At 36.7% G+C, this 12,450-nt stretch overlaps 1 protein-coding gene across 1 annotated transcript in view; it reads right to left on the reverse strand.

Annotated features, from left to right (window-relative positions):
- The window catches only part of UGGT2 (UDP-glucose glycoprotein glucosyltransferase 2), a 133,547-nt gene that overhangs the window by 105,755 nt on the left and 15,342 nt on the right, over positions 1–12,450 (reverse strand). The window contains exons 4-6 of the mRNA XM_065902092.1: positions 11,848–11,960; positions 7,109–7,283; positions 4,111–4,207 (exon numbers count right to left, since the gene is read on the reverse strand). Of these exons, the coding sequence (XP_065758164.1) occupies positions 4,111–4,207; positions 7,109–7,283; positions 11,848–11,960 (385 nt within the window). The remainder of the gene's footprint in view (positions 1–4,110; positions 4,208–7,108; positions 7,284–11,847; positions 11,961–12,450) is intronic.

Below are 12,450 nucleotides of genomic sequence, written 5' to 3' on the forward strand. Positions count from 1 at the left end.
GAAAACTAGAGATACCAAGGGAACATTTCATGCAAAGATAGGCACAGTAGAGGACAGAAATGGTATGAATCTAACAGAAGCAGAAGATATTAAGAGGAGGTGGCAAGAAGAAAAACAAAAATCTTCATAACCCAAATAAACACGATGGTGTGATCACTCACCTAGAGCCACATCCTGGAATGCGAAGTCAAGTGGGCCTTAGAAAGCATCATTACAAACAAAGCTAGTGGAGGTGGTGGAATTCCAGTTGAGCTATTTCAAATCTAAAACATGAAGTTGTGAAAATGCTGCACTCAATACGCCAGCAAATTTGGAAAACTCAGCAGTGGCCACAGGAAGGTCAGTTTTCATCCCAATCCAAAGAAAGGCAATGCCAAAGAATGCTCTAACTATTGCACACTTGCACTCATCTCACATGCTCGTAAATTAATGCTCAAAATTCTCCAAGCCAAGCTTCAACAGTATGTGAACCGCCAACTTCCATATATTCAAGCTGGTTTTAGAAAAGGCAGAGGAACCAGAGATCAAATTCCCAACATCTGCTGGATCATCGAAAAAGCAACAGAGTTCCAGGAAAACATCTACTTCTGCTTTACTGACTATTCCAAAGGCTTTTACTGTGTGGATCAGAAAAATCTCTGAAAAATTCTTAAAGAGATGGGAACACCATATCATTTGACTTGCCTCCTGAGAAACCTGTATGCAGGTCAGGGCGCAACAGTTAGAACTGGACATGGAACAACAGACTGGTTCCAAATAGGAAAAGGAGTATGTAAAGGCTGTATACTGTCACCTTGCTTATATAACTTATATGCAGAGCACATCATGAGAAATCTGGACTGGATGAAGCACAAGCTGGAATCAAGTTTTCCCGGAGAAATATCAATAACCTCTGATACGCAGATGACAACACCCTATGGCAGAAAGAGAAGAACTAAAGAGCCTCTTGATGAAAGTGAAAGAGGAGAGTGAAAAAGTTGGCTTAAAACTCAACAGTAAGAAAACTAAGAGCATGGTCTGGTCCCATCACTTCATGGCAAATAGTTTGGGATACAGTGTAAAGTGACAGACTTTATTTTCTTGGACTCCAAAATCACTGCAGATGGTGACTGCAGCCATGAAATTAAAAGATGCTTGCTCCTTGGAAGGAAGGTTATGACCAACCTAGACAGCATATTAAAAAGCAGAGACATTACTTTGCCAACAAAGGTCCATCTAGTCAAAGCTATGGTTTTTTCAGTAGTCATGTATGGATATAAGAGTTGGACTATAAAGAAAGCTGAGCACTGAAGAATTGATGCCTTTGAACTGTGGTGCTGGAGAAGACTCTTGAGAGTCCCATGGACTGCAAGGAGATCCAATCAGTCCATCCTAAAGGAAATCAGTCCTGAATATTCATTGGAAGGACTGATGCTGAAACTCCAATACTTTGGCCGCCTGATGTGAAGAACTCACTCATTGGAAAAGACCCTGATGCTGGGAAAGATTTAAGGCAGGATGAGAAAGGGATGACAGAGGATAAGATGGTTGGATAGCATCACTGACTCAATGGACATGAGTTTGAGTAAACTCCAGGAGCTGGTGATAGACAGAGAAGCCTGGTGTGCTTCAGTCCATGGGGTCACAAAGAGTCAGTCTCTAATGAGCAACGGAACTAGACTGAACTGATAAACCAAGAAGTCGGCAAGAAACCCTGGGTTTACCTCTTATACCAGCAAGAAATCTAAACCCTAAAATATACAGGAGTTCTCACATATTTCTGACACCTTCAGACATAATCAAGAAACCTTTAGACAGACACCAAAACTCATGGCCTCAAAGGATAAAGATATATTTTATATTCATTTCCCTTCCCCTCTCCTTTACTTACCAAATTTTTATAGTATACAGTGTGGTAAGGGTGTGTTTGAGGGTACTTCAGGTTCTAAAAATATGTGACCTTTTACAGCAAGGGGCTATGCTCTATCAGAGTGCATAAAGTACACTTCTTTCTTACTTGTCTGAGAGTCTGGATTTCTAAGACTACAACTAAAAAACCTGGAATGCTTTAATCAGGTAAACATTTACTGACTGCCTTCTATAATGCCCACTGCCTGCCAGATAGACACCAGGAGGAGAGATGCAAAAGACACAAACCTTACTGGGTTGAAAATGAGAGAGACAAATAGACAGCTTTAACAGACTGTTTAAAACTTTTCCAAAAAGAAGCACAAAATATATGGAATACAGAAAATGGAAAAAGCCTCCTCTGACAGCAGGAACATAGGCAGCCATCTCGGAGGTACTGACTGAGACATATAAACCTTAAAAGATGAGTAGATCTCAGACAAGAGGTGGAAAGAATGTTTCAGGCAGAGGAACAGCATATGTTAAGCGATGAAAGTACTCCAGAGGTCATTAAAGGCTTGGCACAGAGCAATACATGGACCCATCCAGGAAACAGAAAACTGTTCTGTGTAGCAGTGTAGTGTTACAGGACCACAGGGTACAAATCAGAGGTCTGAGAGAAAGTGAGAAGGCAGAAAGAGACCAGCTGTGGAAAGCTCCATTGTGTTACAGGACTTTAATTTATGAGGCGGTTACAAGGAACCACTAGGGTTACTTGGTTATTTAGGTAACTAAGGATTTTCAACTGGTAGAATCACAAAGTCAGAAGTTCTGATTGAACATAGGAAGTTCAATCAGAAAGCACTGTGGAGAACAGATGGATTATTCTCTTTTGGAGATGAGAGGATTAAGGGTCCTGAAGAGAAGGTCAGTTGGAAGCCTGATAGTCATAAGCAGAGGGGAAAAAAGAAGTGAATTAAAGGAGTGGCAAGTAGAATGGAGAGAAGATATATTCCAAACATATGATAAAAGTTAACCTGCAGTTTGTAATATAGGTAATATATGTAATCACATGATTTTTTAAAGAAACTTCTACAAGCCCAAGGACAGTTAGAAAATGCCTATGCTACTACCATGACTGTTAAATAAGATGTGTGTGTGCATGTGCGTATTAAATCACTCTTTGCAATCCTATGGACTGCAGGCCACCAGGCTCCCCTATCCATGGGATTCTCCAGTCAAGAGTACTGGAGTGGATTGTCATGCTCTCCTCCAGGGGATCTTCCTGACCCAGGGATTGAACCCAAGTCTCTTACATCTCCTGTTCTGTCAGACAGATTCTTTACCACTGGGAAGCACTAAACAAGATACTAAATTATAAAGCACTGTAGAGCAATATACCAGCTATACAGAAATATAAAAAATCTGGGCACTACTATTTCTGCTACACTTTTTCAGTAACCAGCAGGATTTCAATTGCAATAATACAGATGTTGATCTGTAGCACACTCAGTAGGAGGGACTAGAGCTAAGCTGTAATCAGAGCAAGGCCTCCAGGGCCAGATCTTGAACAGAAAAACAAAGCTGAAGCAGAAGCAGCATCAGAGAGCATGTAACAGAATGAACTGGAAATTCTTAATCAAGAATCAGGTATAAATAAATTTCCAATGAGCCAGGTAATAAAAGATTTCCATAAGAATCTGAAAAATTCTTTATTGTTTTTAGGTCTCCAGATTCTTTCATCTAGAGCATGCATTCAGTATACAGATACTGGATTGGTAGATTGCAGATCTAATCAATCTAACCAAATATTCACAGGATTTTCCCATCCCATTTCAAAACAAAAACACAAAACTAACTTTATTAAAAATAAATACTTCAGACCAAGCTTTGTAAGGCAGTGCTACCAATGAGTTTCAGGTTTACTATGACACAACCCCTTTAGAGCCACCATCTCTGCCCCCAGGGGATGATTTGGTACATCACAGTCCAGTCTGAACTGGGTGAGCCCCCTCATAGTCACAAGCAGCCTCACCTATTTCTTCTACACATCCTACATGTAGTATCAATTTTTATATGTTGCTGAAAATGACTGGGAAGCCATTGAATATAACCAAAATAATATGCTACTTCCAATTTTTGAAATTTCTGAGAGCATAATAACATGAAATACATGTTAGTTTAAAATTAAATTGTCTCCAGCCTCAAATTAACGTGTGTAGGATTAAATAGAAGTACATAACCCTCCAAATTTTTTTACTCAGATATAGAGAATAAACTTACTTTTGACTTGAGTATCATCCAATGCTTTGTATTCTGTACTCTTAATCGCTAGCTCCACACCATAGCCAGATAAATACATTTTCTGTGAGGATGGTTTCTGTTCAAACACATTTTTTTTTTCAAAAAGAGAGAAAATATTTTGTCAAACACCTGCTTTTGAATTCAGAATGATTGTGTGTTAGGACATGAGGGTAAACCATTAATACTGAAGTTCTAAATCACTGTGAAATACTTGTATTCAGGTGATACTTATATTCTCTCTAGAGACAGCCTATCAAGGAACTAGAACTTGTTGATGACTACTTCTTTACTTTCTAAAACCTTTGTCATGACACTAATGTATTAATTACTCTTTTACAATGAAAAAAGTATCTGATCTTTTTCTGTTATACCATGATAATTTTGCCATCTTTCTCATGAGTTAATTAACAGAGGATCCAATACAAGTGAGTTTCAACAAAACTGTACTCTTGAGAACTACACATTTCCTAAACCAGTAAGTGCTTTCATTTGCTAGTTGTCTGGATGAAGGGCAACTAGAGTGTCCCCAAAAGCAAATACTGGAAAGTAGAGGCAAAGGAAACAAAAAAACAGTGCCTTGAGCAACCTATTCAGTTCTTTCTTCATGTTTCTCGATGATTAAAATATACCAAATGCCACATGTTAGCACCTATCCTTGCAGTGAGAGGTCACAATTTGCCTAAAACTGAGTTGTCTTAAGTATTTGTGATCAGAATTTGGTATCTTTCTTTCTTTCACCTTATATATTATGGGTAAACATAAAATGTACTTCTAGAAGTCACTGTATGAAGAAAAAGAAGTCATCATGTTTTTTTTAAAAAAGTAAGCAACCTGGATAAATACATGTAAACTTTAGAAGATGTCTAAGGTTCTTTCTGGCTTCTAGACTGAATTCTTACCAGTTGTGCTATAATCATTACCATTTGGCATATTCTTCCATGGGTTAGAAAAACTGTTTAACCTAGTACTTAGCAAACTCCTGTGAAGATGCTATGCCTTGGCCTAACTAAGGTTTGCATGAGGGCAGTTTTGCAATCCTACACATGACAGAGGAAGAGGAAGACACCAAATGGAAAGGAAATCTTAACAGTATACTACTCTTTTCACTCTCTTCTTTCCTCCCTAAACTTCCCCCAAGCCTTAAAAATAAGTAAGTACACAACCTGACTATTCCTGAACTGTCCTATTTTCAAATAAGATGATGTAAGAATTAGCTTCAGATATGCATAAAGTGTTTAACATAGATGTCCACACTAAAATTTTAATTTGCTAATTTCTCAGGCACATGCTACAATAAAAGATAGCATGAGAAAACTGGGTTGTTTATAATTATAGTAACCTGGCAAAGTTTGAAGTCTTTTAAAGAGTTTTCAATTTCATACAGCTCAATTTAAAAATACATTTTGACTGTCCACTCAAAAGACAATTAGTTGGTGTCTAAGCTTTAAATTCACATATCTTGTTAATAGTTCATGAAAGAAATGCAATTCACATAACCAATTTCCATCATCAGTTCTGGAACAGTATTAGCTCCTCAGTAATAAAGATAAATGTTCATTAATTTCATATTTACTTTCTCTATCTGAAAATGCATTAATATAAAAATGTGAATTGTAGTTTAATAACTTTGGATTTGCAAACCAAAAATTCTCACAAGCTAAATCAACTGTTGAAAGGAATCTTTCTTCTTCATCCTATTTCTTCTTTCCCTACAAAAAAAGCATCTATTCAAAAGGTAGTGTGAATAAGTCTGTTTTTATTAGAATTACATGTTGACTAGATTTACAGTATAATTATTTTGGATGCACAATATGTAATTAATTAAATAGAAGGTTATAATTTGATGCTACAAAGTACCCAGGTAACTGTTGAGTATGCTTTCACAGAAGTATATTTAATGGTCACATTCTCCAAAGAACAGCCTGGGACACTGATTTTTAATAGATGAAAATGCCACAATAGCAGGAGCATATTAAAATCACTTGGGAACTTCATTAAAAAAGATAAACATATACTGTAATCTCACATTCCTTTTCTGATATAATTGACATATAACATTGTATTAGTTTACAGTGTACAATAAACTTAATGATTTGATATCAAATCAAATCAAAGCTTTGAACAAAATAGGTTTGAACTGTGCAGACTACAATGACCCAATTATACATGAATTTTTTTTTTTCCAATAGTAAACTACACTATTACATAATCCTTGGTTGGTCGAACCTGCAGATTCTGAACCATGGATACAGAGGAACTGTATATTAATACTTATCATGAGTATTTTGGGAAGTGCAAATTAAAACACTCTTTCCATGTTTGGAAGTATAAAAAGAAAAGTCCTTCTAAGGGCCATTTTAGTGCGTGAGGTGAGAGTTTGGTTGTGTGTATGTGTTGGTGGGGGTGGAGGTGTTAAATAAATATTGAGGTAGCATAGTACTAAGTTCTATGAAGTCATTAAAAACAGAATAATGTGGTAGAGTGTGATAGCAGTGAGAGTGAGGAGAGTGGGGGATAATTCAACACATTTGATCTGAAACTTGAATAAGTAAGCAGCCTTTCAAACAGATTGGTTTGAGAGCTTTCCTATACAACGCTTAGCACAATGAACTAATATATACTATCAATATATCAAGTTAGATTTCCTCATTATAACACATTTTCATTGAAAATAACTATGCTTATTAGTCCTACCAAATAGTATGCATCCTATTGTTGTATGGTTTTGTCTTTTATCCAAGCTGTAAATCTGTTCCAGAGATATATAAGGGAAAGAAACATAAACAGGATACTTTCCAGAAAAGACACAGAATCCCAATATATTTTTCCACATAAAATTCACATTTGATAGTTGTGTTATCAGATATAAGTATTCTAGGAGGAGTTATTATGTAAAATCTAGTAGAGGAATTATAAAAAGTAGTTATGAAAAATAGTTTTTATAGCCAAAGTAATCTTGAATAAAGCAAGCATGTACCTGAATGTAATGCCGAAGAACATAAAGAATTTCCCCATTTTGAGCTTTTTCAGACAACACTGTGTGAAATTTACGAAATGCTCTTGTACCCACTTCTGCATAGAGAATAATCACTGGTAAATTCTCTTTGTCTGTAGGAAATTTGTGATCTCCTTTAAACAGATAGGGTCTGGGCCTAAAATGAAAACAAAACACAAACAAGAACTGAAAGTAAAGAGCATATGAGAAATAAATCATGAAACCAAAGAGTGGTGCCTCTCATCTGCCAGTTGGTCGTCTTCCAAGTGGCAGACCAGACAGGTAGGCCACTGGCAACAGTCCAGGGTCAGTAAAAATGTAGCAAGTTTCATTAAGGGTCAAGGATTCTTCAGGGATAAGAGAACTGCCTTGAATTCTGCCCACAGAGAGTGACCACATCTGCTTTTGGCTTTACATAGACGCACCCTGGATGAGGGCTTCACAGGTGGCATCAGTGGTAAAGAACTTGCCTCCCAATGCAGGAGACATAAGAGATGTAGGTTCAATCCCTGGGTCAGGAAGATACATAAGAGAAGCAGGTTCAATCCCTAGGTCAGGAAGATGCCCTGGAAGAGGGCATGGCAACCCACTTCAGTATTCTTGCCTGGAGAACCCCATGCACAGAGGAGCCTGGTGGGCTACAGTCCATGGGGTCGCAGAGTCAGACATGACTGACACAACTTAGCACACACAGAGCCTGGATGAACAGCAGCAGAAACTCTAAGACACCATCAACTTGGAACTGAGCTGAATGTATCAATAACTTGATGCAAGCCTTAAGGGAATAACCGAACTGACGGTCCCACTGAGTCAGAGATTTTACTTCACGCAGGGGACCAGGGCATGTGCTCTGTCCCAAAGGAGAACTGCTGCCCCTTTACTGTGTAACCCTAAGATCACAAAAGGTCAAAGTAACAGTGCTCTTGAATATACTATTTCCACTTGACCAGAGACAATTGCTGGGTCCCTTCCACCCTATTAGTCATTGAATCCTAGTTGATTTAGGCAAAAATGTAAACATCAGATAGTAGAGTTACAAGGCTTCCTGAGTCAGGAGTTCAGTTTCAACTAAAGCTTAGCAGTGGTTTTCCTTTTTAAAAGGGGTGTACTTGATGGCTGAGTCAGGCAGGTGGTGCTGTTGTACTCGGAAAGTGCATTCCTGCGCACTCAGGCAGCCATTCAGTCTGTAACTGAAGTTGTGATTTCCTCTTCTCCCTCCTGGGATTCTATGTTGTTTCTGTTGGACCACCTGGGAATATACTACATGTGGTAGTCTCCCAATGATAGCGTCTCCTTTTAGACTTCATGAGTGTTCACAGCACTCAAAGTATATACATGTACAATATCAATACCAGTTACAGATTCAGATGTGGGAACCAAAACAGTAAAAATAAAAGTACACTGAATTGGCCTAGTGTGCATGCTAAGTCACTTCAGTCGTGTTCAACTCTTTGCAACCTGATGGACCATAGCCCACCAGGCTCCTTCGTCCATGGGATTCTATAGGCAAGAATACTGGAGTGGGTTGTTCTCCTCCAGAGGATCTTTCTGACTCAGGGATTGAACCTGCGTCTCTTACATCTCTTACACTGGCAGGCAGGTTCTTTACTACAGCAACACCTGGGAAGCCCGAATTGGCCTAGCGATCATTTTAATTCCCTTTCCCGTTATGTGCATCTTCCAAACCGCATCAGTTGAGTCTGGGTGCCTTTTCCTGAAGTAACAAAGACCTAACACTGTATGAGGACCTGCAGTAGCAGGTATCAGAAGACTGCTATCACCCAGCCAGATGCACAGGGAGTGAAGAACAGCAGGGGGAGAAAGGGGGGAGCAGCAGGAAAGAAATTCAAGTGTTGAGCTTTTGTCTCCCCAACCCAGGGGGTCCTTGTCCTTCCTCTCCCAGAAAGCCACGTTGTCTGTCAACATCCCACCCTTGTTTCTAAAACTGTCAAGAACTGTAAAAGGGCTATGGCTTGGTTTCAGCCTACTTACAAAGTAATAAGTTGGGATTCTGTCATGCCTCAAGTCTGGCAGAAGACATGAGACTCTTGTGTCAAAGACAAAGAACTTTATCGCTCAGGGCATAGCAAGCAGAATGAGCATTACACCTGGTCCCTAAGTTCCAAAACAGGGTGTGTGTAACAAAATATGGACCCAAATGGATACTACACAAACAGTGGGTATACAAGGAACACTGTACCTGGGAAATCACCGTGTTATAACAAGCCCACTCTTCTTTTCAAAGGCAAAATTTTGAAATTTCTTTTCAAAATTAGGAATTATGTAATTCCTCAAGGTTGCTCACTACAAACACAATCATGAAAAATGGTTCAAGTAAAAAGCAGTCCAGATCTTGCCTTTTTTTACTTGTCAGACCCAGCAAGAATATGCAGGAATTCACAGGGTCCATGGCAGGGTGCCTCTCCTAACAACGTGATGTTAACCTTGTGTTAAATCTTAAATTAATTTAGATTTAATATCTAAATATTAAATATTTAAATTTAATATTAGTTTTCGTAAGAAAATTGAAACATCAGACATCAGAAGTCAGAAATCAATAGCAATTATAAACTAAAAGTTATCAAAATTCCCTTTTAAAAATGCACTAGGAAAAGAAAAAAACACAATAGGGCCGATAATTTTGGAGTCAGTCTATTAATGCTTTAGAGGAATATATAATTCCTATGCTAAATTAACTCTTACAGAATAACATGGTTGCCTAATTCACTATATGAAGTTAGAATACCATTAAAATTGGCATAAACAGTTTAAATAATAGCTAATCTCATTAAAGTAGAAAAATGAGTCTTAATAAAAGCATAAGCAATCAACAAAAATTAATACCACACCATTAAGAAATAGTTTTCCCTAGCAACACAAAGAAGGTGTAATAGTTTAAAATATATGACACAATATGTCCAAAGAGAAAAACTTTAATTCATCTTAATAGGTGAAAAACAGTTCATAAAATAATACAATCATTTCTGATTCTAAAAACAGAGAAGAGTATAAAACTTCAAAGTTTTAAAAGAAGGAGTGAACAGAAGACATATGATGTTACCCACTGAGATTTGATATAGTAAACATTTAAATTTGTTAAATTAACTAATAGCTTTAACATAATTCTAATTAAAACTCTACCCAGGTTTTTTAGGGAGTCAGTTTGACAGGAGAAAAAGGACTCTAATGTTAGTTTGAAAGGATCAATGAGTGCAGAGCTAAGAACTTTTGGAGGGGGGAAAAAAAGCAGCCATGAAGAGGAAATTGTCCTGTGAGACACTGGAATAAATTATTAAAGCAATAAATACTAACAACATAGCACTGTTACAAGAAACATAATAGTATAAAACAAATAGTTATAAAATAGATCACAGTATAAATATGATGAATATAATAACTGACTAGCACCTGAAGAAGGGAAAGATCTGACTGGATCCTTGCCTTCCTATGAAAATAAAATTATATAAACATAGATTAAAAGTTTAAGGTAAAATAAAAACTTTAAGAAAGCTACTAGAAAATATTAGTAAAATCTCTTACTCAGGTTTGGAAAAAACAGTCTCAGTATAAAAACATACACACATAAAGGAAAAATCAGGCTACATAAAAGTTTCCAAATATTAAAATTAATATGAAATATAAGAAAATATGTGAAAGATTCCAACAAATAAAATAAGTACTAATATGAATTACTAAATATACATTACTGTCTAATATATAAATAACTCTTTCAAAATTAGAGAAACAACTTTAATACTGTTTAAAGTATAAACAATCAGGCAGTAAAACACCTACTGGTAGGTACTACTCTGTAAAAATCACTATTAAGTTAATAATCTCCTTCTTACTTCTCATATTAATTTGCATTAAATACTTGGAAGAAGAAAAATGTTTTGAATAATGTGTTTATAAAAAGGTAATTCTGTATTTTTGCTATTAGTTTTAATTTCCAAGGTACACATTCAATTTATATTTAAAGAGATATAATCTAGATAAATCCACAGTTTTGTATGTTTACAGGCATACCTCATTTTATTGGGCTTTTTGCTTCATTTATTGCACTTCACAGACAACTGCATTAATAACTGAAGGTTTGTGGCAACTGTGTTGAACGAGTCTGTGGTACCATTCTTCCAACAGTACTTGCTCACTCCTTGTCTGTGTCACATTTTTGTAATTCTCTAATTCTCGCAGTATTTCACACTCTCCTCCAGCAAAAAGATTAAGACTTGCTGAAGGTTCAGATGGCTAGCAATTTTTAGCAATAAAGTGTTTTTAAATTAAGGGATGTACATTTTTTAGACAAAATGCCATTTGTACACTCAACAGACTACGGTTTAGTGTAGACGTAACTTTCATATGCACTGGGATACCAAAAACCTCATGTGAATTACTGCAGTATTCACTTTATTGAGGTGGAACTGAAGCCACAATATCTTTGAGGTCTGTCTGTATTTGAAAAAAATAACTTATGTATATAAAATATCTCTCTCATGTGTTTTATGGTATTTTGGCATTCTAAAATCAAAATCTAATCAAGACAAAATATTGAAAGTACTTATATATTTTAGAGAAGGACTTAAGATTCAGATAAAGATTCAGAGCACATTCTTTTAAACACAGCCTTAGAATATTACAATTTTTATTGCAAGAAATTTCTATTTCAACCCTCATCTCTCTTTATAAACTGCTCCTTTTACTACAGGCTATCATTAATTTACCTTGAAGTAGCCTTCTTCAGCAGCTTTTTAATCTCATTAATTTTACAGGTGTGTTTCTTATGGATAACCACAAATGCAGCGCAGCCATCTGGTGGGGGCTCATCAGCTGCAATCTAAGATTTCAAAGATGATACTTAGCAACAGTAGCTGGTAATCACAATATCATTTTTAAAACTCACACATTACTTTGATTAAAACAGCTTATCAACTACTATTAAGTTATTGCTCTAATTAAAGTAAAAGTATCTATACACAGGCAGAATCACAATTTAACAAAATCAACTTTATAGTAGGAAAATATACTTTGAAATTATTGAAAATGTACCATTAAACTAAAATATTCTTTATACCTAATGTCAATGGTGATCTGTCCTCATTATTTCCTTATCTCAGTTCAGTTCAGTTGCTCAGTTGTATCCAACTTTTTGCGACCCCATGGACTGCAGCACACCAGGCTTCCCTGTCCATCACCAACTCCCGGAGACTACTCAAATTCATGTCCATTGAGTCAGTGATGCTATCCAACTACCTTATCCTCTGTCATCCCCTTCTCCTCCAGCCTTCAATCTTTCCCAGCATCAGGGTCTTTTCCAAGAGTCAGTT

This window comes from Muntiacus reevesi, chromosome 11 (assembly GCF_963930625.1).
Source record: "Muntiacus reevesi chromosome 11, mMunRee1.1, whole genome shotgun sequence".
NCBI classification, from domain to species: Eukaryota; Metazoa; Chordata; class Mammalia; order Artiodactyla; family Cervidae; genus Muntiacus; species Muntiacus reevesi.